General features: G+C 40.7%; 1 protein-coding gene across 3 annotated transcripts in view; it reads right to left on the bottom strand.

The window, feature by feature from the left end:
- Nucleotides 1–981: 981 nt before the first annotated feature.
- Nucleotides 982–27,245, bottom strand: part of PELI2 (pellino E3 ubiquitin protein ligase family member 2) — a 321,668-nt gene continuing 295,404 nt past the window's right edge. For all 3 annotated transcript variants that reach the window (XM_044231882.1, XM_044231881.1, XM_044231883.1), the window contains exons 3-6: nucleotides 23,608–23,709; nucleotides 14,181–14,378; nucleotides 6,359–6,547; nucleotides 982–1,673 (exon numbers count right to left, since the gene is read on the bottom strand). In XM_044231882.1, the coding sequence (XP_044087817.1) occupies nucleotides 1,107–1,673; nucleotides 6,359–6,547; nucleotides 14,181–14,378; nucleotides 23,608–23,616 (963 nt within the window). In that variant the 5' untranslated portion in view covers nucleotides 23,617–23,709 and the 3' untranslated portion in view covers nucleotides 982–1,106. The remainder of the gene's footprint in view (nucleotides 1,674–6,358; nucleotides 6,548–14,180; nucleotides 14,379–23,607; nucleotides 23,710–27,245) is intronic.

The raw sequence follows: 27,245 nt of genomic DNA on the forward strand, positions 1-27,245 counted from the left end.
GTGTATATCTAATGATCCCATTTAAATTTAGTTTGATTTGCAAACATTTTCTAGACTTACAGGGCTCCGTACGCTGCAGGAGAAGGTGACAGATGGCAGGGAGCGAGCAAACCAAAACGCCTGCATCCTTGTGAGCTGTTGCTCCGAGGCTCCCAGAATTTTGGCCACCTTAAGGGAGAAACACTTAGGAAACCCCAACAAGTGGTTTCTTAAAAGGTAAAACCTTATTTTTAATCCTAAATCCTAAACAATCCAGTAAGCAAAGAAACTTGATGGTATAGTAACCTAGGCCATACTGACTGCTGCAATAATCCTCCTTGATTATGGAATTTTTAAGAGTTGCTGCATTTTAATTAACCAAACCATTCTGGCCATGCACGAGGCGTTATCAAGGACAAAACCAAAGGTGGAATAAAAAATTACGGAAATTTCTTTGAAATGCCAAGTTCTCCGATGACTGCGTGGATAAAGCCACTGAATTCCACCAAAGTAAAAACAAAACATGGCAGTAGAGGGATGTTCTCTTTCCCCCCAAAAAGAGAAAAATCTGAAAACCCCAGCTTTCAGAACAAGTCCTCCACGCCTAAGGCCTCCTGTCATCCGCCACCCCGTTGTACCCAGCGGCAGAGTCGGCGCTGCTCAGCTCCCAGCCTCGGTCAAGGCTCCCAGTCCCCACCCAGGCCACGCAGCACGCAAGGGCGTACGAGGAGAGCCAATGCCTTTGAATGAATTTCGTCTGCATTTGTAAAACAGATTTCAAGTCTCGTCCAACTTTACAAAGGAAAACCTCGTTTAAAAACCCAAGGTTAAAATAAAAGCATGGCCTTTTTAATCCAATTAGTACAAAGATAGGATGGTTGCATCAAGCATACTTCGATGACAATGCCGCGGTTCAGAGCATGCACCACGCCACTGTGGTCTTAAATTCCGGGCATGTCTCAGCGCCGTGACACCCCTCCCCCTTCGTGCCCTCCCCTGCACCCCCCCCACAGCCTCAGGTCCCCCCTCCCCTTAATAAACAGCATTATAAAAAGGTAAAATCTAGAGTTAGTGGCAAAATCTTCACAGTAACTTGTTAATAAAGTCGCACACGGCTGTGGGGGCCATCAGTCCACGGGACCCTGGAAAATCAACTTGATGCAGTTCTGTTCCCCGACCAGCTGCGTGGCGCAGAACGGGCAGGCGGCGTGGAACGCGTGAGTCCCGTGAGGCAGGGGAATCTGGGACCAGTATTTGGCGGACTTCTCGGAGCACACGTGTCCGCAGGGGGTGAAAGCGTGCGTCGGGGGCCCGGCGTCCACGTAGAAGCCCGCCTCGCAGCCGAGCCAGAGCGGTACGTAGGGGCCCACAGTCCTGCACATGGGACACTCGCGCTCGTTGGCCTCCGTGTCGCTCCGGTGGCCCCAGTTGTGGTAGCCGTGCACGTGGCCGCAGCTGAGGTAGGCCCAGGGCTGCTTCTCCTCCACCACGTCCTTCCTGTTGATGCTGGGGAAGGCCAAGGTGTTGAGCCCCACGGGGCACTGCGGCCGCGCGGCGTTGATCTCCTGGCGCAGGGCTTCGATGTGCTTCTGCGTCGGGGTGTGGAACAGGCCGTCCGCCGTCCTCCAGAGCAGCGTGGCCCCGCACAGGTCGATGAGGGAGCCGTCCTGCAGGACGTTGGTCTCGCTTTCCACCTGCAACGAGGCGGACAGACAGGCCTGGTAGAAGCACCGTGCAGCCCCGCGCTCTAACGTTCTTTTCTCTGAGTCAAGATTCTCGTGCAAGCGAGCACGGGCAGGCGGTTTCCCCGCGGCCTCCCTGAGAGGCTCCAGGAGGCTCTTCCTCCCTGAGCCCCGCCTGCTTCCTCACAGGGACACGAGATGGAATAGGGGTGGGCCGTCCTCGCAAACCCTAAATGTTCAATTACTGCAGTGATTATTTTAACCAACTTCACCAATCTTAGGTTTTCATTTTTCCTCCTCGTCAATAACACTATGGCTCCTTGACCGCACGAGGGACAGGACGCGTCCCACCGGTCCAGCTGTGAAGATTCATCCTCCCTGTGACCACCGCGGACCCAGGTCCTTGTGGGACCCTGCGATAAGGACTGCAGTGGCCCAAATGATGCCTGGTGATCTTTAGCTTCCCTCAATCTGTTGTTTGTTCTATTCCTATGATCTGGAGAAGCATTTGCCATTTGCCACTTTTTTTTTTTTTTAAGTTAAATTCAGTTAGCCAACATATAGTACATACTTCATTTCAGACGTAGAGTTTAGTAATTTCATCTGTTGCCTATAACGCCCAGCGCTGCTCCCGTCACCCTGTCTCCCCCTCACGTCCTCCTCCCTTCCAGCAACCCTGTTTGTTTCCTAGAATTAAGAGTCTCTGACTGTTTGCCTCCCTTTCTGACTTCTTTCCAGCAACTGCACTACTGGGTTTTTTATCCCAAAGCTACAAATGCAGTGATTTGAAGAGGCACCTGCCCCCCAATGTTTATAGCAGCAATGTCCACACTAGCCAGACTATGGAAAGAGCTCAGATGTCCATTGTCCGTTGCCAGAAGACTAGATAGAGATGTGGTGTGTGTACATACACGCACACACAGTGGACTACTGGACATCAGAAAGGATGAAATTTTATCATTTACACTGATGTGGATGGAACTGGATGGTATTATGCTGAGTGAAGTAAGTCAGAGAAAGAGAAAGCCTTCACTTTAAAAAGGACGGCACATGGGGCGCCTGGGTGGCTCAGTGGGTTAGGCTGTTGCCTTCGGCTCAGGTCGTGATCTCAGGGTCCTGGGATCGAGTCCCGCATCGGGCTCTCTGCTCAGCAGGGAGCCTGCTTCCCTCTCTCTCTCTGCCTGCCTCTCCATCTACTTGTGGTTTCTCTCTGTCAAATAAATAAATAAAATCTTAAAAAGGATGGCACGTAGTACACCAAGTGCTTACAAGTCTGATGAACAGCTGAGGTAAAGCTGTTAGACACGGCAGGCAGGAATCCAACCACCGCCTCCATGTGCCGGGTGTGCTCTAAGGCCTGGAGCTAATACAGCTTCTCTACCATCCTGAAGAGACGTATTCTTCACTAGCAGGAGGCAGACATGCTGGAGCTAGAAGCCAGTGAAGGTCCATAATGTGCTGCAACCATCACGTGAGGCCATGTCCCCAAAGGGGCTAGGAGCGTGGACTTCGCAGCCCATGGCCTCCGTGTGCACCCAGGCTCGGTCACGCACTAGCTCTAACCTGGGGCAGTTACCTCGGCTACCTGTGCCTTGGTTCCCCCTTCTGTAAAACTGGACAAGAGGAGGGTGAGCATTAAATCATACAAAGAATGTTCTTAGAACCATGTCTGGCAGGCAGTAAGCATGATGCCGATGTTTGCTACTGTTAGTTTGATGACAGGAGGTCAGAAATGCTTTTTAAAAAAGATTGCCCTTGAACAGAGATTTGAAAACATTGTTGTCAGGAACCAGTGGGTGGAAGGGAAGATGGTCCAGAAAGAGGGAGGCAAGGCCACACAGCAGGCACACGGAGGGAGCTGCCCACACTCAGGTGACCTACGGTGGGCTTGGAGGTTCCGTCTGGCCTCCTGTGCCCAGAGGAAAGGGAGGCAGTTTTCCACAGCTATAAAAGAACAGATCTGTTTTTCCAAAAGGTCACTTCAGAAGTGGGGAGGATGGACAGGATGGGTCCCACCTACTGCTTACAAGCAAGTTATCACTTTTTAAAGCCCTGGTTTTCTCATCTGTCACTGAAAACCATGACACTGATGTCATGAGGTTGCTCTGCGCACTGCCCGAGAGAGACTTACTATGACTCATTCTGGAGGGTCGGTATGTGACACTAGGGTTATTTTTATAGCATCTAAAATTCAGCTAAGAGATGAACTTAGCTGAATTTACTAAGTTTTACAGAGCCAGTGTAGTTTAAATACCCCAGTATTATGTGATACATTATATATCCAGTATGGATCTGGTAGACCTAGCCTATAGTATGCTCATAAGAAACAGGATGCAATTCAAAGTCTATTCACCTGATTATGGAGGGGGTTCAGCTCCTGAGGGGCATTTCCCCCACATTTAATTAATTATATTGATCAAGGACAAAGATTGCTGTGATGAGAAACATGGCAGTTGTTAACACATCAGTATGATCATTCACATTAAACACTGATTATGGTATTAATCCGAAACCTTCTACCAGCACTAGTTCCACACCAAGAAGAGGAGGCATCTACTACTTTTAAAATATTCTGAATTGCCAGCAGATCACATTAGTCTCCGTATTTCTGTGTTTGGTTGTAAACATACAGGACTGCCATAGCCCCATTCCCTAAATCTAATCTCCAGACAGACTACTTACCTCAATGCTACCAGCCACAGCTACTGAACCAGAGTCCGAAATGGAAACCTAAGCTCCCAGAATCAGCAGGTGTTCACCACAGATGAACCTTCCCTGGTTAACAAGAGGGGGCTGTAGGGGGGCTGGGTCCTCTCACTGACCCCGCCCCCCCGGTGTTTCTCGTAATGCAAGATCAGCTGCATGGAACTCAGAAACCTTTACACCATACACTATCAGTATAGCACAATTTGGGGAAGATCTGAGGGTCTCCTACAGGGACTGACTTTAAAATTAGTTGAGACTTAACACAACCCATGAACACAGGCTATTCTGGGAGTCGTTTCTTCTCAGGAGCATGTCCCCTCCCAGGACACACACAGCTGCCTGAGCTGGGTCACTGCACAATCACCGAGGATGGGCAAGAAGCTCATTCTAGAAATGTGCCCACTGAGAAAGACAAGCCCTTCTCGGACTCCAGCGAACACTTTCTATTTCCCAAGAAAGCAAATGCTCTGGTGTAAACTCTCCCAGGTGAGGGCCGGCTGGGGCTCCCCACAAGAGGATACCAAATGGCAACGTGGGAGTCCAGACTCTCTATCAGGGAGGACACATTTTAATTCCATCTACTGCCACCTTCTCACTCTGGGACCCTGGGTAATATTTAACCTCTCGTGCCATACCTTTCTCATCCACAAAATGGGCGGGATTCCACTTCTCTGACAAAGCTGCCCAGATTTCATGACCCGAGGTCTCTGAAATGTTCACATAGTGCCTGATCCAGCAACGACTTCTACTGATTTCTACTGTTGCCATCATCACGCCTGAGAACCAGTTCAGCCGACCCCGGTCAGTTTTGTATGAAGTTATCCAGTGATCAGAAACAAAGTTATTTGGAAAAACTGCTTTCACAGTCTGTTCCCTATTTACAGTCTCTTGAGAAGTGTTTAAACAGACGTTATCGTATTTGCTCTGGTCTTTCTTGGAAAACACTTCTGTTTACTCAGCCAGGATGCTCTAATATTGGGCCTTGTTGTAAAAATGCAGAAGCTGTATTTGTAGTTCAGTAATGGTATGAAATATAAATAAAAATAACAGTTCCCTACAGAGAAACATCGAGTAGGGTCTAGCAAACCAGGTTAGTACTAAAGTCTCCTCAACCCCCCAACATCCCACCACTGCCATCTTCTTTTTCTGGCTCAGTGAGACCTGTTATCATCTTGCTGAAAAATGCTAGATCACTCTATGCTTTTCTAGGGGGGGAAGAAAATACTCATTCTCTCCTGTTCTAACTTCTATCCACCAATTAATGAAAAGCACCAGTGCCGCAAGTTTACTCAGAAATGTCTGGCACCGTGCCACGCAGCCATGGCAAGGTCACACACCGCCAACTTCCCATCTCAGGGCTTGTAATTATTCTCCACAGAAGGAAAGAGTTAAAAAGCCAACTGCTTTAGGGCATTTGGGATAAGTAGGGATATTTATAGGAAAATATTAACATGTCAAGTCAATGCCCTCTATGAATGATTTCAAGTAAAAAGTTTTATGATTTTGGTGAATTACATAGGGAATTATGTATTAATTTCTTACAATGAACTGAAGGGGGAAAAAAGCTAACTTAATGATCTTTTAGTTCCAGAAAGTCTAGTAAATAATTCCATAATTCATAATTTTCACTAATTAGTCTTGGACAGCTCAGGATTTTTCCAAATTAGTAAAGTTTTACATGAAAAATAAGTATCTCCTTAAAGTGAGTTTAAGTGGAATTTTGCAATGAAGCATATAATAAAGGATACACTATTAAGGTAGTAAGGAGGAAAAAGATAATTTTCTTCTACTATGGGAAAAGCTTAATCATGGAAGGAAATGAGCCCATGTCATTAGCATTTTCAGGGGCTTAGGGAATTCTCATTCTTCTGGGTCAATGGTTCACAGCACTGTTACCTCCATAAAGGCTCTAGATTTCAGGGGAGAAAAATGACAGTCCCTGAGTGAGGCTCTTGTAGTGTGGTACATTTTCCAGAGTGAAGACCACTCACCAGCTTTCCTCTTTGCTGGGCTGACCTGGTTTCTCGCAGGGTGTACACGTCTCCACAGACTGAGATTTCACGCCAGACCCCAGGCTGGGACTCCTCAGTGAAGCCCCCTCGGGGATGCATCACGAGAACGCCATTAGTAGTGAGCCCATCCATGTGGCCGTCGGGGTTTTTCCATTTCGCTGCCTTTTCCTGGAGAGCATACCACAGAACAGAAAAAGCATGCTAAGATTATGTTCAAAATGAAGGGATTCCAGAATCTCTTTAAAATATCCGGTACAGGCAGAAGGAAGGAAAGTGATGAATTTTCATTTTCTATTTAAAGCTAATAATCAGAAGGATAAAATATGCAATTATTCTGATAACATGAAAGTGCTAAAATGTATGAATGATTTATCATTGGATATGCATTCTATTCATCTTGGGAGCTTTAAAAAAAAAAAAAGAAGAACCTGATGCCTGAGCCCTTCCTTCAGAGGTTCTTTTCTATCCAACCCTGTTACCCCGGGGAGATTCTGGGAATCTACTATGTCTTCTTAGGTTCTATTTGTGCAATTCTTTTGCCTCTTAGGTATCAGCACTTTACATGTAATCATTACCTGGGAAGTATACAGAAGGAAGGGGAAAAAAGGAGTTTTTATTAAACATGCAAAATTTTTAAAAAATGTTACACTAACAAGTTGGGGCCAGTGTATCTTCATAAGTATCAGTGTTTATATCCTCAAAGATGGAAGGTAAAGACAGCTTGCTATAAGGGCAGGACAAACACTCTTCAATGCCTGGGCGAGTGAGCTCTCTTTCTTGAAGACAGGGCCAGCTACTGCTCACATGACTCAGGAGTCTATTCTGATTAGGATAAGCCCTCTTGCCAGTGACTGAGTTCTGGCCAATGAGACATGAGTGGGTTTTCTAGGAGCCTTCCTGTAAGGCTCCTTTGCTCTAAAGAGAGAACAAGAAGGGGGAGTGACCTCAGCCTCCGAGCAGCATGGGTTATTCCTTTCTCCTTGCCTCTTGGATTTACAACTAATCAGACATCAACAGCCAAAAAAGAGCATGGCTGCGTGGCCTCCAGATCACCTGAGAGCCATACATCCATGCCCCTCAAAGTGGGTAGATTGCCTCACAGAAGAGGCAATGGAGGGGAGTTGCTGGGAAGTCAGAGGTGACAAAGGCAGTGGCTGGTGGGCAGGGGGATAGCGTGACCTTTTCTGACAAAGGAGGTGGAGGGTGAAGGAGGTCGGGGGAGGTCTGCCCCATGCATGTTCTATAGCTGGAAGAATCCACTGCTGTCTCTGAGGAAAGACTGCAGTGAGTGGGGGGAGGCAAGTAAGGCAAAGAGAACTTCAGAGAACGGTCTCCTACTGTCTGCCCCAGGGTTCTGGTCCATGCATTGCTGGGAGCCCCCCCTCTCCCCATCCCTTGCTCCAACTTGAGGATCCCCCCTACCAGGCTGGGGGCACATCAAAGTCCCAAGAACTAAGTACACACCTCCCCCAGCTCTGCTGCACCCCCTATTCCTTTTCCCTTGACACCCACTTCCAACCTCTGTGAAGTCTGCCCCCACACTCTTAAGAGAAACCAAAAATTTGTGCTATAGTGCTATCTTTGAAAAATAAAGGAAAGGCTCCTAACTACCAACATGCTGAACTGTTAGAATCAAAGTAAATAGAACCTTGCCGAAACAGGGTGTTCCCTACTTTCAATGTGAAGACAGAGGCACTTTTAGTCAAACATCAAGAAAAAAAAATATAGTATCACAAAAAGAAAATGACAGTTTTCCAGCAACTGAACCCAAAGACATGGTGTATTGCAATCTAATGGATAAAGAATTCAAAACAGCTGCTATGAAGAAATTTAATGAGCTACAAGAAAACTCAGGCAATACAATGACCTCAGAAATATAATTGACAAACAGAAGGAATACTTTACCAAAGGCATCAAAATTCTAAAAAAGAACCAAACAAAAGAACTCAATAAATGACATGAGGAATGCATTAGAATGCCCTGGAAATAGAGCAGATCAGGTGGAAGAGAGAATTAGTAAGATGGAAGACAGGAACAGAGAAATGTTTCAGATGGAAGGGAGGAGAGAAGATTTAAGAAGTGAAGAAACACTACAAGAGCTAGCAGACTCCATCAGAAAAGCCAACATAAGAATAATGAACTTTCTAGAGGGAGAAGCAAGGGGAAAAAGGACAAACAGCACACTTAAAGAAATAACTCTTGAGAACCTCCAAAACTTGGGGAAAAGAACTGGATATACAAAGTCCGTGAAGCCAAGAGCACATCTTATTATCTCAATGCAAGACTTTCTCCAAGACACATTATATTAAAACTATTAAAAAGTCAATGATAAAATTTTAAAGGCAGCTAGGGCAAGAAAAGGTAGTAGCTTGCAAAGGAATTCCCATCAGGCTATAAAATTTCTCAGATTAAAAACTGCCAGCCAAGAATATTCTACCCAGTAAAGTTATGCTTTAGATATGAAGGAGAATTAAAGGCTTTCCCAAACAAGAGCTGAGGGAGTTCACCATTCCTAGATCTGCCTTATATAAATGCTGAAAGGAGCTCTTCAAGCTGAAATGAAAAGACAGAGGGACACAAAACTCTGATTAAGGTGACAGAATCAGAAATGGCAACTCTTTATAAGAGTATACTAAACTCTATAACGATAGCACAAAGTTTAAAGGTGAAGAGCATTAAAAATACCTATAATAAATGGCAAAAATAACTACAGCTACTACAATGTGGTAACAAGATCACAGCATAAAAAGACAGTTTGTGACATCAAAAACATGAAAGGAAAAGAGTAAAAGGAATCTTCATAGGCAAAAGAAGAGAAATTGCTCTCAGCAGAAAAAGGACTATTTTATCTATGAGTTGTTTTATGAAAACTTCATGAAAACTACAAAGCAAAAATCTAGAGCAGAGACACAAAACATTAAAAGTGGGGAAAACTGAGCAAAAAGCACCATGGAAAACCACCAATGTACAGAAGTAGGTAGAAATGGAAGGAAAAAAGAAACAATGGAGAGACAAAATAACCAGAAGGCAAAAGAGAAAATGACAGTGGTGAGTCCTTACATATCAATAATCACACCAACTGCAAATGCACTGAACTCCCCAAAAGGCATGGAGTGGTTGGATGGATTAAAAACAACAACAAAAGACCAACTATATGCTGTCCTACAGGAGACATCATCTCCACTTTAAAGACACACATAGGCTCTGGGGTGCCTGGGTGGCTCAGTGGGTTAAGCCGCTGCCTTCGGCTCAGGTCATGATCTCAGGGTCCTGGGATCGAGCCCCGCATCAGGCTCTCTGCTCGGCAGGGAGCCTGCTTCCTCCTCTCTCTCGCTCTCTCTCTCTCTGCCTACTTGTGATCATTCTCTGTCAAATAAATAAATAAAATCTTAAAAAAAAAAAGATACACATAGGCTCAAAATGTAAGGATGGAAGATGATATTATGAGCAAAAAGAATCTAAAGGAAGGCTGGTATAGTCAAATTTGTATAGGACAAAATAGATTTTAAGCCAAAAAGGGTAATAAGAGACAAAGTCATTACATAATCATAAAAGGGTCAGTATATTAATAAAATATAATGATTATAAATATATATATGTGCCCAACATCCAAACACCAAATTATATTAAGCAAATAATAACCGATCTAAAAGAGAAATGGACTACGACATAATAATTGTAGGAGACTTCAATACCCCACTGTCAGCAACGAATAGATTTTTCAGAAAGAAAATCAACAAGGAAACACTGGAACTGAACCACACTTTAGAACAAGCAGACTTAATAGACCTGTACAGAACATTCTATCCAACAGTAGCAGAACATATTTTTCTCGAGTGCACTGGAACATTCTCTAGGAGAGACAGGATAGGCCACAAAACAAATTTAGTAAGTCTAAGAAGACTAAAATCGTATCAATTATCTTCCCTGATCACAGTGGTATGAACTAGAAAGTGACAAAGAGAAGTGAGATCTGCAAAAATGTGAAAACTAAAAAACCCCCTTTTAAATAACCATTGGGTCAAAGAAGAAATCAAAAGGGGAAAATTATCTTGAAACAATTAAAAATGAAAACACAACATCAAATATTGTGGGATACAACAAAAGAAGTTCTGAGAATCTTACAGCAATAAACATGCATATTAAGAAATTAGAAAAGTCTAGGGGAGCCTGGGTGACTTAGTCGTTGGGCATCTGTTTTCGGCTTGGGTCATGATCCCAGGGTCCTGGGATTGAGCCCCATGTCAGGCTCTCTGCTCAGCAGGAGGCATGCTTCTCCCTCTCCCACTCCACCTGTTTGTGTTCCTTCTCTCACTGTCTCTCTCTGTCAAATAAATAAATAAAATCTTAAAAAACAAAAGAAATTAGAGAAGTCTCAAACAAGCTAACTTTGACCTAATTTTATACTTCAAGGAACTAGAAAAAGAAGAATAAGGCAATCCCAAAGTTAGCAGAAATAAGGATTGAAGCAGAAATAAATGAACTAGATACCAGAAAAACAACAGAAAAGATTAATGAAACTAAGAACTGTTCTTTAAAAAGATAAACAAAATTGACAAACCTTTAGCTAAACCAGGAAAAAAGAAGACCCAAAATTAGATATGAAAGAGGAAACATTATACCTGGTAGCACAGACATACACAGAATGATGAAAGACAGCTCGAATGTAGAAGAAAAGAAACATTTCCCAGAAACACACATCAACCAAGAGTAAATCAGGAAGAGTCAGAAAATTTGAACAGCCCAGTAATGAGTAAAGAGATCCAATCAGTCATTTAAACAAAATCCCAAGAAACTCCAGGACCAGACGGCTTCAACTAGAGAATTCTACCAAACATTTAAAGAAGAATCAACACCAATCCTCCTCAAACTCTTCCAAAATGTTGAGGAGGAAGGAACATTTCCAAACTCATTCCTTTGATACCAAAACCAGATAAAGATACTACAAGAAAATCATAGACCAATATCCCTGATATATATAGATGTAAAATTTCTCAAGAAAATATAAACAAATTCAAAAACGCATTAAAAGGATTATACACCATGAGCAAGTGAGACTTTCCCTGGGATGCAAGGAGGGTTCAAAGTATGTAAATCAATAAATGTAATACATCATATCAAGAAAATGAAAGATAATCAGATGATCATCTCAATAGCCACAGAAAGAGCATTTGACAAAATACAACATCCTTACAGAATAAAAACCCTTAACAGATTGGCTACAGAAGGAATATACCTCAACATAATCAAGTTCATATATGACAAACCTGCAGCTAAGTTTCCTCTAAGATCAGAAAGACAAGGATGCCCACACTCACTGTTCCTACTCAATATAGTGCTACATGTCCTAGCCAGAGCAATTAGGCAAGATTAATAAATACATGGCATACAAATTGGAAAGAAAGAAGTAAAACTATTGCTTAGCACTCTTTGCTAATGATATGATCTTACATATTGAGAATTGCAAAGAATCAGTCAAAAAGCTGTTGGAATTAACGTTTTCAGAAAAGTGGCAGGGCGCAAAACCAACACAGAGAAGTAAGTTGCATTCCTTTACACTAATGAGGAAGCATTTGAAAAAGGCCTAAAGAAAACTATTCCACTAACAACACCATCAAGAAGAGTAAAATCCTTAGGAATAAATTTCACCAAGGACATAAAAGATCCGTACAATGAAAAGTACAGACTTTGCTGAAAGAAACTGAAGGCACAGACAAATGGGAAGATAGCTGAATCAGAAGAATATTGTTAAAACGGCCATACTACCCAAATCCATCTACAGATTCAGCACAATCTCCATCAAAATATTAAGAAAATTCCCTACAGAAATAGAAGAAATTGTCCTAAACTTTGTGTGCAACCAGGAAAGACCCCAAATAGCCAAAAAATTAAAAACAACTACCACATTATCTAGCATTTCCACTTTAGGGCATACACTCAAAGGAAATGAAGACATGATTTCAAGGAGATACAGGCACTCCCATGTTTATTGCATTATTCTCAATAGCCAAGATATGAAAGGCCACCCCAATGCCCATCAATGAATGAACAGATTAAAAAAAAAGACACTGTAAATATTATTTACCCGCAAGAAAGGAGGATCTCCTTCCATTTGCAACAAGGTGGGTGGACCCTGAGCACATTATGCTAAGCAAGCCAGAGAAAAATTATATCACGTGTATGTGGAATCTTAAAAAGTTAAGCCTATGAAAAACAGAGTAAAATGACAGTTATCAGGGATGAGATGGGGGAGGGGGTGTACAGGGAGAGAGTGGTAAGACTGATTGTTTAAGGGTTCAAGCTTGTAATGAGCAGTCAATCAGCCACAGAGATCTAATGCACCATGTTATGAATATAGCTCATATTATTGTACTCCAGTTGTGCAATGTGGTAAATAATCCAATACTAGCAATCATTTTACAACACATAGAAAATCATGGTAACATGGCTGTACACCTTATACTTACACAAGTAAGTATAAAACTGAACAAATTTGACATGTAATGTTACATGTCAAATTTATTCAATTATGAAAAGTAAATTAAAAAAATAAAAGGGTGGCTCAGTCTGTTAGCGTCTGCCTTTGGTTCAGGTCATGATCCTGGGGTCCTGGGATCAAGCCCCTGGTCGGGCTTCCTGTTTAGTGGGGAGCCTGCTTCTCCCTCTGCCCCTCCCCATTTGTGCTCTCTCTCTCTGTCAAATAAATAAATAAAATCTTAAAAAACCCCACCAATATAAAGAGATAAGGAAGAAACAGTGCCTCTGCCGCCTCTTCTTCAGCTGAAGTCGCCATGTGGCAGGGGTGCCTGGAAGTGTGGGAGCCATCTCTCATCCCTAAGGCAGTTTGAGGAAGCAGATCTGCCTGGGGACATGGGGGTAAGATAGAACAAACTTGCTTCCTTGGATGTCACACAACCATTGAATTACCCAGGCCTCGGCCTGTCTTCCTTGGTGCATTTTGTTACAGAAATAATACATTCTTGTTATTGTTTAGGCCATTAAAAAAAAAAAAGATTTTATTTATTTATTTGAGAGAGAGACAGAGAGAGTGTGTGGGTGTGTGTACAAGCAGAGATAAAGGGGTAGAGGGGAAAGCAGACTTCCTGCTTGAGCAAGGAGCCCGTTGTGGGACTCGATCCCATGAATCTCGGAGAATGACCTGAGTGGAAGGCAGATGCTTAACTGACTAAGCCACTGTTTAGGCCATTTTCTGAAGGCCCCTGTTTAGGCCATTTTCTGAAGGCCATTTTGAATGTTCTATTTTTTTCCCCCTGCAAAAACATACTGATTAAAAAAAAAAAGAAGAAGAACTATATTACAATTGTATATTCACTAAAACTTCTGGGTTTCATTTACTCGGAAGCCTCACGGAGTCAGAAGTTTTTAATCTGTTTTGTTCTCTGTGCTATCACATCTATGACACCTGACGTGGGACACAGCCCAATGAAAATTTTCTGAATGAAAGAATGTCACTTTTTCCTTTGAACTCTATGTAGATTTGACTATTTATTTTCTCCCACTGAAATAAACCCCTTAAATCTACTATAAATATATTCATATACATTTAAAAAAAGCAATTACTGTACATGTACTTAATACAGCAAATGTAACAAGTATCAGGTAATGACGTAGTTATATTTAGATTCTTAATAACAACCTTTCAAGCTCTACATCTGAAAATTAAAATCTCCAAATCTAAGAAGAAGCATCGTGGAAAGCAAATCTTTGGCTACAATTAAATGTTATATCTGATGATAATGGGTGTTTTTCTTGAAACAGTGTCTTCAGTAATAGTACTTACTCCAAGAAATATGTTTTTGGAAGAGTCAAATCCGGCTGCGAATATCCGTGCGGTGTAAGGTTCATTCCTGTCGCAGACAATCCTGCAGGCAAACCGGGATATGGTACTTTGTGTAATCTGGGCCTCATCGTTGTTCTGACTGCCAGAAATTGTGTCTGTAACAACGAAGTCGATAGGGCTTTCTGTTGATCTGCCCACCTAAATAAATCAAATGTACTCATGACTCATCTGAAAAATATGTCACCATATTTGGTTCACATGGAATGAGTGTTCAGGATCCCTTTAACATTTATTATTTCTGCTCTGAGGGTAAGAATTTAATGAAAAAAAAAATTCAGTTCTGTTCCTTTTCTTGTTTAAGGGAGATATTAGAGTAACCAATCATCAGATTTTAAATATTAAGAGAAGAGCTAAATTTTTTACTCTGGAGAAAACATTAGATCTTGCTTCCTCCTACCCCCCCAACAGATTGTATCTCTTAGATTAGGTGAAAACATTACTTTAACACAGCAAATTACTCTCTACCCCACTCACCCTGCCCCCCATTTCCAGATGGAAAAAACCAAGATTTTAAAGAAAGCCAACAAACAAAGGAATTCTTGCCCAGCTGCAGGGATTGGTTTTCCACACTAAGTACGTCTACCAGTGACTCATGGCACAGAGCAAGAACAGCCCTGACCCAGACACAGATCAAATGCCTGTTGCCATTATTCAGTATAAATGAAAATGATGTAAAGGGAAATAGAAGTCAGTCCAAAGTTTGGGATACAGTCAGATGAAAGGTTCAAAAAGCTGGTCTTAACATTTCAATTTTGGATTGAAAAAAGAAAATCTCTTTTGGGAAAGTCTAAAAACCTGCCAATATTATGTTGACTTACTTCCTTTGGTAAGATTAAATGCTTCCAGAAAGAATATATTTCATTTGGGAGAGCTTAAAGTTCTTAAAAAAAAGGTGTTTATACTCAGTAAATTCAGTAAGATAGGTACTGCTCTGTCCTGTGAACTAGGAAAAGTATGTTTACAAATGCAAAATCCTCAAGATAGAATATCAAAACATTTTGTAATGTTGTTTATGAATCTCTGACCAGAAAACAATGATACATATTATTTATATACCATTGAGACGTTTCAAATTAAAATCATTTATATGTAAACAAATCATTTCTCACTAAATAGGACATCACTGTTCTTTCCTAACACTAGTGACTAGTGAAGCTGATTAGGGGAGGGACACAGGGAGCCCCCAGACAGACGTGTATGCAGAAGACCCCCAAAAGTTAATTTCTCAGATATCTTAATCCTGATCACCAAATTCTATCTAAAATATAAGACGTAACATATTTTTCATCCAAAGAGGGAAGAGTGAAAAAATATATATTATCTTGCATCATTTAGGTCGAACTATTGCCTTTCCAGAAAATTATTAACTTTCTTTTGTAAGCTCACACATTTTCATGCACAGATTATCTCTATTAAGGCAACAGACGACAGACATCTCTTCTCTCTCTCTCTTTTTTTTTACAACTCTAAATTTTTTGCCCTAATGAAATGTGCCTGGAATAAAGTAGACTTCTGGGTTCACTGAAACTCATTGATGTGAAAAGATGCACATTGCCTGAATGTATGTGTTTCAGGTTTAGAAAACATAGAACTTGTTAAAAAATGCAACATAAAATCTAAATTAAAAGATATTATAAATCTTATACAAATCATCTTTCTAAGGTTGGGTCTTCCCTTGGGTAGATTCACTGAAAAGCTGGGTATGTGACTCAGAAGCTCTGATTCAGTCTGTTTTTTTTGTTTTTTTTTTTAAAGCTATTCTCTTAGCTACTTTGAGGTGTACAATACAGTATTATTAACTATAATCACCATGCTGCACATTAGATCCTCAGAATCTATTCATCTTACAGCAGGAAGTTTGTACTCTGGTCCAACACCTATATCTTCCCCATCCCCTCAGCTCCTGGTAACTCCCACGCTAGTCTCTGCTTCTACAGTGTTGACTTTGTTGTTTGGATTCCACGTATAAGAGATACACAGTAGTTTTCTTTGAGTTATTTCACTTTAAAGAGATTTTTTAAACTAGAAAGTAACAGATACTTAATGTAAAATATTTCACAAATACAGAAAAAAAAATACCATAAAAGCTTCTCTAAACTCAGGAATCAACTTGTCCTGAACTGCTAAGCTTAGGAGTGAAATGTGGAAAGTTTTACAATTTCCTAGCGCTCTCACAAAGACAAAGTCCCTGACATAACTTCTGTCACCTCCACAGAAGAAGACAGTCTCTTCAAGCTCTGTTAGAAGCACAAAGCTAAGACCATGCTCGAGTAGAATGTCACACAACTGTTACTGTCTACAAAGATTACTCTCTTCGGGCAAGGCCATGTTGCTTTCATCCCAGTGTGTTAAATGAATGTCTTGATGAGTTAACGGAAATGGGCTATAACGCATGACATTTTAGTCCAACTGGAACATACTGCTAGGATCAATTATTGCAAGTCATGATACTTATCCGACTGGTCATGTTCAATTTGTTTATCAATTCACTTCCCCTTAAATCTAACCTGTGGTGTGCCACCAGTATAATTTTATACTTTTGCATACAAACCTCATGTTCTTTTTGCCAGAAAAAAAAAAAAAAAAAAGGTAAGCTACTTTCCTACTGAAAACTCACCCGGTGTGCAAAACTTGGAACCCATCCTTTTGGGTACTGGATCAACTCTACGTCATCTTAAGGGCGGTCATGTAGACAAAGAAAGATGGTTCTGAATTCTGTCTGGTGATCATTCAGTGCTGATTCTTATACATTAGCCTGAGGGAGGATTCTACTGACACCACACGCATATATGAGAAGAGTTTGGGTTTGTCTGGTTGCCAGTCCAATTCAGTGCAGGTAAGATGGCACAGAAAAGGCCTCCCTCACCTTTCCTGGACCAATGGTACTCCTACCCCTGCGTCCGTAACCTTATTTCCTAACTTCCTTCCAATGACAAGGAGGAAATATCGCTGCTCCTACCCAAGACCAATCTTTCTACTGATGCCTGGGGTCTCAGTATTCTTCCCTTCCCAAGGATTCTGCTCCTGATGCTATCCCTTCTCTCTCCCGAATCATCCACTTCTCTCTCTCTCCTACTAGATCTTAGCATCGGCTATCAAACACATTCTAGAGCTTCTCAAACTCTGTGACTCTGCGGGGGTGGGGGGTGGTGAAGTTTGAAAGGACCAATTTGTTTTTTAAATTTCAGCCTGTCATTGATACATTTTAAAAGTACAATCAAAATGAGTATCAGGAAAATGATCACCTCCTTGGAGGCTTCAGGTACTATAAAAAGTGTTGTACGTTTCCAAACTCCTCGCTATTTCCCACCCAGCTCACTCTGTGCTGTTAACAGACACTTGGCCGCCCAGTTGAGGATACTCCGAACAGCATTGTTCTAGACTAGTCTCTCACCTTAAAAAACATATTCCTTCACTTGCAAACGTCCTCAAGCTACAGGCCCATTTCTCTGATTCACTTAGTGGCAATACTTCTTGAAAAAATCTGTCACTAGTTACTACCCTCCCATTTCCTTACTCATGCCCTTCACTTCTCTCCTCAGCTGGCCCCATGGGGTGTTTCTACCCCACTGACACCATTTTTGCACAGGTTTCCAGGGCATGTAGCTGGTATCCTGGCATATCTGTACCTGGTATTAGAATAAAGAAACTCTTACAGGCTAGTTGGCAAATAGACCCCTTCCCTACACTTTCTGTTCTCTTCCTATGTAATACCATCAAATTCCATTATTAGCCAAAAAGCCCTGATCTCTACCCAGAACTTCAATCTCCACTTGGGGGTCTAATAAGCATCTCCAAATGTAGCATGTTCTAAACAGAACCTGGATTCCTCCTTCAACCCCTAGATTCCCCAGGTCAACAACTGGCATCTGATCTACTCAAGCTAAAAATCAATACCAAAGAATTAGCCTTGATCCTTTATTTTCCTCCACACCCACATTTAACCCTGCCTGTCAATACTCCCTCCAAACACGGTTTGCATCCTTCCATTTTTCCCCACCTTAGTTCCTGCTGCCGGGAGCCCCTCTTTGGACTGCATTACCCTCATCTTCAAACTGGTCTCCCTGTTTTCACATGTGACATTTCCATTTTTGTCTAGACAGTACTTGAAGGTATCTCTCAGAAATGTAAATCAGATTATACCTCTCCCTTGCTTAATCCTCCAATTTTTTTGCTTGGCCTAAGGGCCCCACCTCTCCAAGCTCATTTCATGTCACTAACCTCCTCCTTCACCCTGCTCCTTCCTGGGGGCCATGGCACTTGCTCCTGCTGCTGCTTCATTTGTGGTCTGTTTCCCTCCTCTAGAATGCAGGCTCCACGAGAGGGGAGCCTGGGCTGCCTCCCTCCAGTAACTAGATGAGTATCTGATACACAGCAGGTGCTCGAGAAATGAAACTGATGCATGGATGATTAGGACAGTGGCCCTGAACCCTGGGAGAGAGGCAGGTATCATGTTTCAAGAAAGAACTGTCACATTTTTCTCACCTAGGTGGGTGCTAATAAGATGTTACCATCTAAAAGTAGTGTAAAACACCTAAATTAAAAACCAAACGAACAAAACCAAGACTATAAGGTCCAGCAACACCCAGGATCAGGACTATGAAACTGAGCAATGTGCAAGGACTTTGGCTTCCTTACGCCAAGGATCAGAATGGATTTGGCATCATACCTCCCTTTAGGGGCCTTGGAAAACATTTCGTCACTTCCTGTGACAATTTTTAATATTTTGCTCTCTCAAAAGCTACACTCTTTTTTTCTGTCCTTTATGTACACCTATTCTAGAAAATAACTACTATGAAATTGTTGCTATACCAACTCAGACTTTCTCACACTTACCCCATCTCTTCAATTCTGATCAAACTGATACTTTTTTCCCTAGGCAATAATATTTCTGAGCTCTGAGCCTACTCTGTTTCTACAGTGGGAAAGGCAGCACAAGGCCCTTCTCTGGTTTGGTCTGATGTTCTGCTTTTAAATGCTCAATTAGCCTAGAAATCATTTTAAAGAATAATGGCTACAATGAACAGCCCTTAACACCAAGGTTCATGCTTGAGAAATAGGAATGGTACAGTGTTTTTTGCTCAGAAACCTTTCTCAATGATAGGCTGGGGACACAAAAATGTGTAAAAGGAAGAAAAAAATTAAAACAAGCTTGATTTTTCAGGATCTTCTAAGAGTTATTTAATTCTACTCTGCTTAGAGTGATCGGATATTAATCCTCCAATATGTCTAGTTATTTTGCAAGTGGAATCAGATTATTTTAGTAAAAATGACAAATGTGTTCTGTTTCCTTAGTAAATCAATAAATCCTTGTTGAATTACCATGCTTCATTTAAAGAGGTCAACCTGGTACTATGTAGGAATGTAGAACTCAGCAGACATAAATCTTACTGCTGCCACTAACACCTTCTCTGCCCTTAGTACTAGTCATCTTTCCTTTCAAAGACCCAGATTTCCCAGCTATGGAAGGCAAGTGGATAGTATAGTGTAGTCCGATATTTCTCAGCGCAGTCTATGAACCTCCCAGGGTCCCCGAGACCTTTTCTAAGGACCAGGTCCATGAAGCCAAAATTGCTTTCATAATAATACAAACATGCTGTTGGCCTTTTCCACTGTGCTAACATTTATCCTAATGGCGCTAAAGCGATCAAGTGCTTTCATGGGAATCAAACCAATGGCACCAAACTGTATTAATGGCCTCTGTATTCTTTATTGGCATGCATTTGCAGTTAAAAATAATGCTAGTTTCACTTAAGTATGCCTTTAGTGAAGTAGTAAAAAATTACTTTTATTAAATATTGGGCCTTTCACATAATCATCTATATAATGAAATGGAAAGTGTGCAAAAAGGCATTTAGAAGTTTATAACAGTATGGAGGTTCCTTAAAAAATTAAAAATCAAACTGCCATGTGATTCAGCAATCCTGTTCCTGGGTATTTACCAAAGTAAATGCTGAAATCAGGCTCTCAAGGAGAGATCTGCTCCCCACGTTCAATGTAGCATTATTTGCAATAGCCAAGGTATAGAAACAACCTAAATGTCCACCAGCAGGTGAGTGGATAAAGAAAATGTGGTAGAAACATCCAGTAGGATACTATTCAGCCTTCAAAACAAGGAAATCCTGCCACAAGCAACATCGTGGACGAACGCAGAGGACATTACAATGCTGCAGGATTCCAATTATAGGAGGTACCTAAAGCAGTCAAATGGAAGCTGAGCATGGCGGTTGCCAGGGGCTGGGGGGTGGAGGGAAGTGGGAACCATTGTTCAACAGGTCCAAAGTTTCAGTTCTACAAGACGAAGAAGTTCCAAAGACGCGCTGTCTAGTGCTGTGCCAAATAACGCATTGTGTGTTCAGTTTGTCAAGAGGATGGATCTCATGTTAAGTTTCTCATGAATCTTTCATTCATTCTGCACTTGGAGAGATGAGAAGGAAGAAAGTGAGCCATGGGAGTGGAATGTGTACCACAATGAGGAGTATGCTATCTCTGTCACAACAAGTCACCACAGAACAGTGATGAAATTGCAGGGGCCTCCGCAGTGACGTGTTGATTTTAAAGCGGTAAAAAAATGTATCACGACAACTGTAAAAATGTTCTTGATGTGCTTTTTCTGTGTTGAGACTCTGCTCTCTAGGGTAAAACGTGTGTCAAGAAAACTTTCTATGTGAAAAAAAAAATCTTGTTAAGTAGAAGATTAATAATTTTGGAAAGTTATTAAAAAATTATTTTGAAGTCCTGTAAAATTATCAGCAGGGAAGCTATGCATATACATATTTGGGAAGGGTTTTCTCTGGTAGAATGAGAAGAAAAAGTATTTAGAATATTACAAAATGGAATTGCATGAGGAGTAAAACCACTGTTAATATTTTGTCTAAAAAGGATAAATCTTACTTTTGAGGCACTTAAATAATTGTCTACATCCATGACTATGAGTCTAGGACTGTTTAAATTTACTATTTGTTTTTAATTTTTTAAAGAAGATTTTATTTATTTATTTGAGAGAAAGAGAGAAGAGTGCGTGCGCACATGGGAGAGGGGCAGAGGAAGAGAGAGAGAAGCAGGCTCCTCGCTGAGCAGGGAGCCTGACGCAGGTCCTGGCCCCAGGACCTGATCATGACCTGAGCCAAAGGCAGATGTTTAACCCACTGAACCACCCAGGTGCCCGTTTAGCTTTTTAAAAAATAGCTAGCACAGGGGTACCTGAGTGGCTCAGTGAGTTAAGCCTCTGCTTTGGGCTCAGGTCATGATTTCAGGGTCCTGGGATCGAGCCCCGTGTCGGGCTTTCTGTTCAGCGGGGAGCCTGCTTTGCCCCACCCCTCTGCCAGCCTCTCTGTCTACTTGTGATCTCTCTGTCAAATAAACAAATAAAATCTTTTTTTTTTTTTTAAAGAAAAAACTAACACATGCACACGGCTCAAAAATCATGTGTGAAATACCTACCTGTGTACCACCTGCCTGATCCCCCTCCCCACAAAGGCAACTGGTTTAATAATAATGTCTTATTCCTCCTCTTGGAGCTTTTTAATGCATACACACGTTATTTAAATCATTTAACTATGCTAATATTTAATAATTAATATACTATTTAATATTTAATATATTTAATAACTTAAATTTATTAACATTGAAGATTAAGTAATCTTAATTGAATATATTATCAATGGCTCAATATAATGACATTAATATTTAACTCATTAAATAAATAAAATAAAATAAAAAATAAGAACTCAATAAATGGAGCTCTTCCCCTGTCCATACATAAAGCTTTTTCTTGCTCTGTTTTACAGACTTGGAGGCCTCCTTCCACTATATGGCTGTACCTGAAATTACTGAGTGGGGACCCTCCAGAACGACATTTATGTTGCTTACGATCTTATGCTATTATTATTTTTTATTTAAATTCAATTAGTAATCTTTTGCTATTAAACCTTGCTTTGAGCAATGACTTGATAAAAATGTCATTCTGCATGTATGTAGGGGTATCTCTGGGGTCAATCTCTAGAAAAAGAAGAATTTTATAAAGATAAGAGCTGAGTCAAAGAGTGTAAGCATTTTACATTTTTCACAAGCATTTCCAAATCACCGCCCCACTGAGGTCATACCAGTTTAAAGGACTCGGAGAGGGTTTCCTCACATTTCTGACAAAACTGTGCAGATTTTTCCCTATCTAATAAGTGGAAATTAAGATCTCTGTGTGAATTGAATTCACATTTCTCTTTTTATAAGCCAGATTGAGGATATTTTCTTATTTTTCAGGGTTCCTTATTTCCCCTTTTTGATATTATCTGGAATACTGTTCTGACTCCTGTTTCAATATCATTCATTTAATAATTTAACATTCCATATAGAAATGCAAAGCCTCATGGTTCCCCAATGAGTTTGCTTTTTTTCACATTAGCCTTAATTTTAATTTTCTCTAGTTTTAACATATCAAATCTTAGATATATTATTAATTCTCTTCTTCTTAAACTGATGAATTTTTTTCTACGATTATTTCCTTCTGTTTTCTTTTGATGTATTTCTGGACTTTTTATTACATACCATTAAAGCTAGTCATGAGCCTGTTCTGTATTTTCTTACTATCATTTTTTAGAGAACTCTTGGAGACCAATGTTTAGTTCCTTGTTCCCTCCTTCCTTCTATAATTGAAGCACTTCAGATTTTTTTTACATTTTCTTCTGAGTATGCGGTCAGTCACATCTCATGAGTTTTGCTACATAATGTTCCCACAATAATTTTTTAAAAGACCTAATAATTGCAGTACCGATGTCTGCATTTCTGATTCAAGTGTTATTTAGGAGGTTTTTAAACATGTTTGCTTTTCAAAGTGGTTGGTTTTTAAAATTTTTATTATTGTTATTAATGGTTATTTTTACTGCAGTGAGACCTAAGAATGTAGCTTTTATCATTTCTGTCTGCAGTTTTAGAAGTTTTTTTTCCCCTTAGTCTTCCAAAAGCCACATAGGAATTAGATTTTATATTATCCTCTCTGCTTTCTCCTTGTACATCACCAAACACTACTGTGCTAGTTCTGATGACATATTGAAATGTGGAACTGAAGGAGAGTGTGTGAGAATTTCCATGAGGAAAAGAAAAGTGTGTCATGGGGACATCACGGACAGCAGGTCACCTATGGTAAAGTAGTATTTACTACGGCACCGTGTAGGTCAAAGGAGCTAGGAGCATGGCTCTTAAAAGTTCTCATCGCCGGAGAAAAGCTGTCTAACTCCAGGTGGTGGCAACGTTAACAGTCTTCTGTGGTGATTACTTTGCCATAGGCACAAGTATGGAACCATTACATGATACCCCTGAAACTGACGTCATGTTAATGACATGGCATCCGAAAGAAAAATAAAGATGTTACCTGAAACATATCCGTATCCTTATCATGCGTGTACTCCACCACCACAGTCTGATTCCTTGACAGAGTATACGATATACTGTGTTGACCTTTGCAGCTGATAGCCTAATAATGAAATAAACACATACAAAAATTCAATAAAATCTCATTTCAGCACTTAACTGCAATTCTGCTCGTAGTTAACAAATATCACTCTTCCAGAAAAACCAGTACAAGCCAACTTTTTTTTTTTTTTTTTTTTTTTTTAAGTCAGAGCCTGTCCCTGGGGTGCCTGGGTGGCTCAGTCAAGTGTCAGACTCTTGATTTCCAGCTCAGGTCATGATCTTAGGGTCGTGAGGATTCTCTCTTCTTCTCCTTCTGCCCCTCCCCTGCTCATCCTTTCTTTCTCTAAATAAATAAATAAAATCTTGAAAAAAAAGTCGGAACCTATCCCTATGCTGTGCCCTGAATTATAGAGAAGCTAACAGTCACAACTCTGATTTTACTCAACACTTTTAGTATGAGCAATATTTAAGTCAAATCAAAGTTAATTTACTAGTTTGCAAGATTTGATTTAATCATATTTCTGGAAAAACATACAGTTTCTCCATATTGCCTTAACTCACTGATTGAATTTTTAGATTAATCATGTTTATTTAAAAATTTAAAGATTATTTCAACACTACAGCAGTTAGTTAGGTCAATGACATTTTGTTATATTTTCCCCATGCAATAGAGATTGTAATCTAGCAAAAAAAAAAAAAAGTCATTGAAAAAATAAAAGTGTTCTGTAAGGATTTCTATACATTATTCTAGCCAGTGATAATCATACAAGATTTACGTAAGATGGAGAACAGAGCATAAGTAGTTGCTTAAACCAGACATTTACTAAGTTAATAAATAAGGAAGCTAAGTTAATTTTATCTTTTCTATTTTTAGACTCAAGCTAATAGCCTTTTTAAAAGAACCTAAAAACCAGTAAGACAATATTCTTATTTTCTCCATAATGATATATTTGAACACATCTTAAGCTGTGGTCACACACTTTTAATACTTCCAAATTAATGAAGAAGTTTATTTAAATTGTACTCCAAATTATTTCAATTACATTTTATCCATTCCACTTCAACCTAATTTATCTTCATTTCTACACTTTTACATTAAGTATAATAAATAAAATTTTAATGAGCCTTTCTATGAAACATTTATTGAATAATGACACTGTATGAGGACCAAGAAAGCATTTGGAAGTAGCTGGACATATAAAGCATGTTAATGAAATTGTACCCTGAACATTTATATTTGACTAACATAATTGCTTAAAGCAAAAAGTAGTACAACATTCCAAATCAACTTTGAAGTTAGCCTGGTTAATCTCATGGTTATTTAATCATCTGGCCTGAGGAGCTTCGTGACTGAACTGTTTTGTTCTACGTGCTTCATTAAGACAATACAAGTGTTGGAAATAATTTAAATATTTAATATGGCCAGAAATTTAATAAAGACTTCTTAGACTACTCAACTCCAGTAACAAAAATAGTCTTAAATTTTCATTGGTCTGAGTCAGATAAATCTAATGGCCTTGATATAAGTGACATTTTTTGAAAGCCAAACTAATAGCTATTTTCAAGATAAATGGATGTTTGTATTATAGTTAGGTGAAATAAATAAAACTTAAATAAACAATTTTATTAAACTCAAACTTCTAAAACTAACAATCAGGGGGTGATCATTTATAAACTAATTTTAGGTTTCTTTAAAAAAGTGCCTGTTGGGGGCGCCTGGGTGGCTTAGTGGGTTAAAGTCTCTGCCTTTGGCTCAGGTCATGATCCCAGGACCCTGCTCGGCAGGGAGCCTGCCTCTTCTCTCAAATAAATAAAATCTTAAAAAAAAAAAAAAAAGTGCCTGTTGCAATTTAAAAGTATTCAATTTACAAATATCTCAACTCAAAACAAAGGTTTTATGGCATATACTTTGCATTAAATAAGAAATACCAGCAAAATCAGGAGTTCACAAGTGCCACAAGAACTCCATTTAAAATGCCATACATTTTTGTATGATCGTAACTTCTTAAGTATAGTGTTTCTCAAACTGCCATCAAAGTTGCCTTAAACTAGAAGAAAGTCACCTGAACCTTGGAGACATCTGGGAAAGCACTCTGTAGTGAAGTTTCTCCTCTTACAACATTTTACTTGAAAATTATTGTAAATTTTTATATTCCCTTCCATAATATGCTGACTGGTTTTAACATTTCCAGACTTGCTGGGAAGCTGATGCCCGGGGAGGATGCATTGTGCTCACCCCATAACCCAGCACAGCCCTGGGCATGGGAACCCACAGACACTTCCATCCTCCTCCTAGAAAGGCCAGAAATAGCCATTCTACAGGCCCTATGTTGTTGATGGGCCCAATCCTTTTGACAGATTCTACTCAAACTATTCTTGTGACCCAGGTTAATATAAGCCCGCAAATCACACGGAAGAGGCTACCGATAGAGAAGCCCTACCCAGGAACTGTTCACGGTACAGGGGAGCGCACAATCCAGGCTGACCCTTGTCTGGCCAACCCCAACAGGGAAGGAAGCACAGGGACTCTGAAGCCTTGAATGCCTGATCCAGGACACCTTGAATGGTGAGCCCACTTAAAATGAACAACTTCAGTCTTCTGCTGTCTTTTATGTGGCTCAATGTGAATGACCAGGGTTAGGAAAGGTGAACGCTCTTGGGTTAGGGAAATGCTTTTTCTGAGACTTTTTGATTAAGAAAATATCATAGGCAGGCTATGTTCAGAAGCTTCTGGATGTAGGGAAGATGGAGAAGTGGGGGAAAAGAGATTCTGCAGGGAGAAATGAACCCCACCAAGTGGGGACTGGCTCTGGGGCAGAGATGGCCAAGGAGCTTCAGAATTGGACTGACAGCCACCTCTCCGTTGCTTCCAGTTCTCACAGTGATTCCCTTCAGTTGAAGCCAGGAGGGCAGGCCTGCCTGGACAGAGTCCTGAGTGCTGGCGGTGTGTCAGGCTGCACCCACAGGGAGGAGACGCATAGCTGGCCCTCAGAAGACTGGGAGGTAAGCCAGGACTGGGCTTTGGAGCAAAAGGTGGCAGTCCACACCAGGCCCCCTGAGGGTACCGATGGCATCCTCAGAAACAAATGGAGAGATGCAGACTGCCCTTGATGACACAAATTGGGCTCAGAATGATCTCGTGTGCACACTGAAGCCAAGAGTGGGGCCAGATTCCGTTAGTGGCGGTGGGGCCGGGTAGGAGGGATCAGAATAGAGTTGAAGCTTGAATTCCATTTTTGCTTTCCTTCTGGCAAGTATCTAATGCATTATTACCCTCTTCTCTTGTTAGAAGTACCAATTTTTCAACAATACTTCTAACATTTAAAATAGGACTTTTGGAAACTCAGCGTCTTGTAAATTACAGATTCACTGACTTGCGTCAATCATTGCAGGTATTTTGGAAATAGGAATTTCCCCAAGGTAACAAATTGCTTTGAAATCTATTTCTGAAATATCATACAGAAAGGCAAGTAAGGCTTCCTCCTGGCACTCACTGTAATATAGCTCAAACACAATTACTGTAACATAATGTAATCTTTATTACACCAACTCAAACTCAGAAACTAGGTACTTTACAATTGTAAGGAAAACCAGCCC

The sequence above is a fragment of the Neovison vison genome, chromosome 13 (genome assembly GCF_020171115.1).
Source record: "Neovison vison isolate M4711 chromosome 13, ASM_NN_V1, whole genome shotgun sequence".
Classification (NCBI taxonomy): domain Eukaryota; kingdom Metazoa; phylum Chordata; class Mammalia; order Carnivora; family Mustelidae; genus Neogale; species Neogale vison.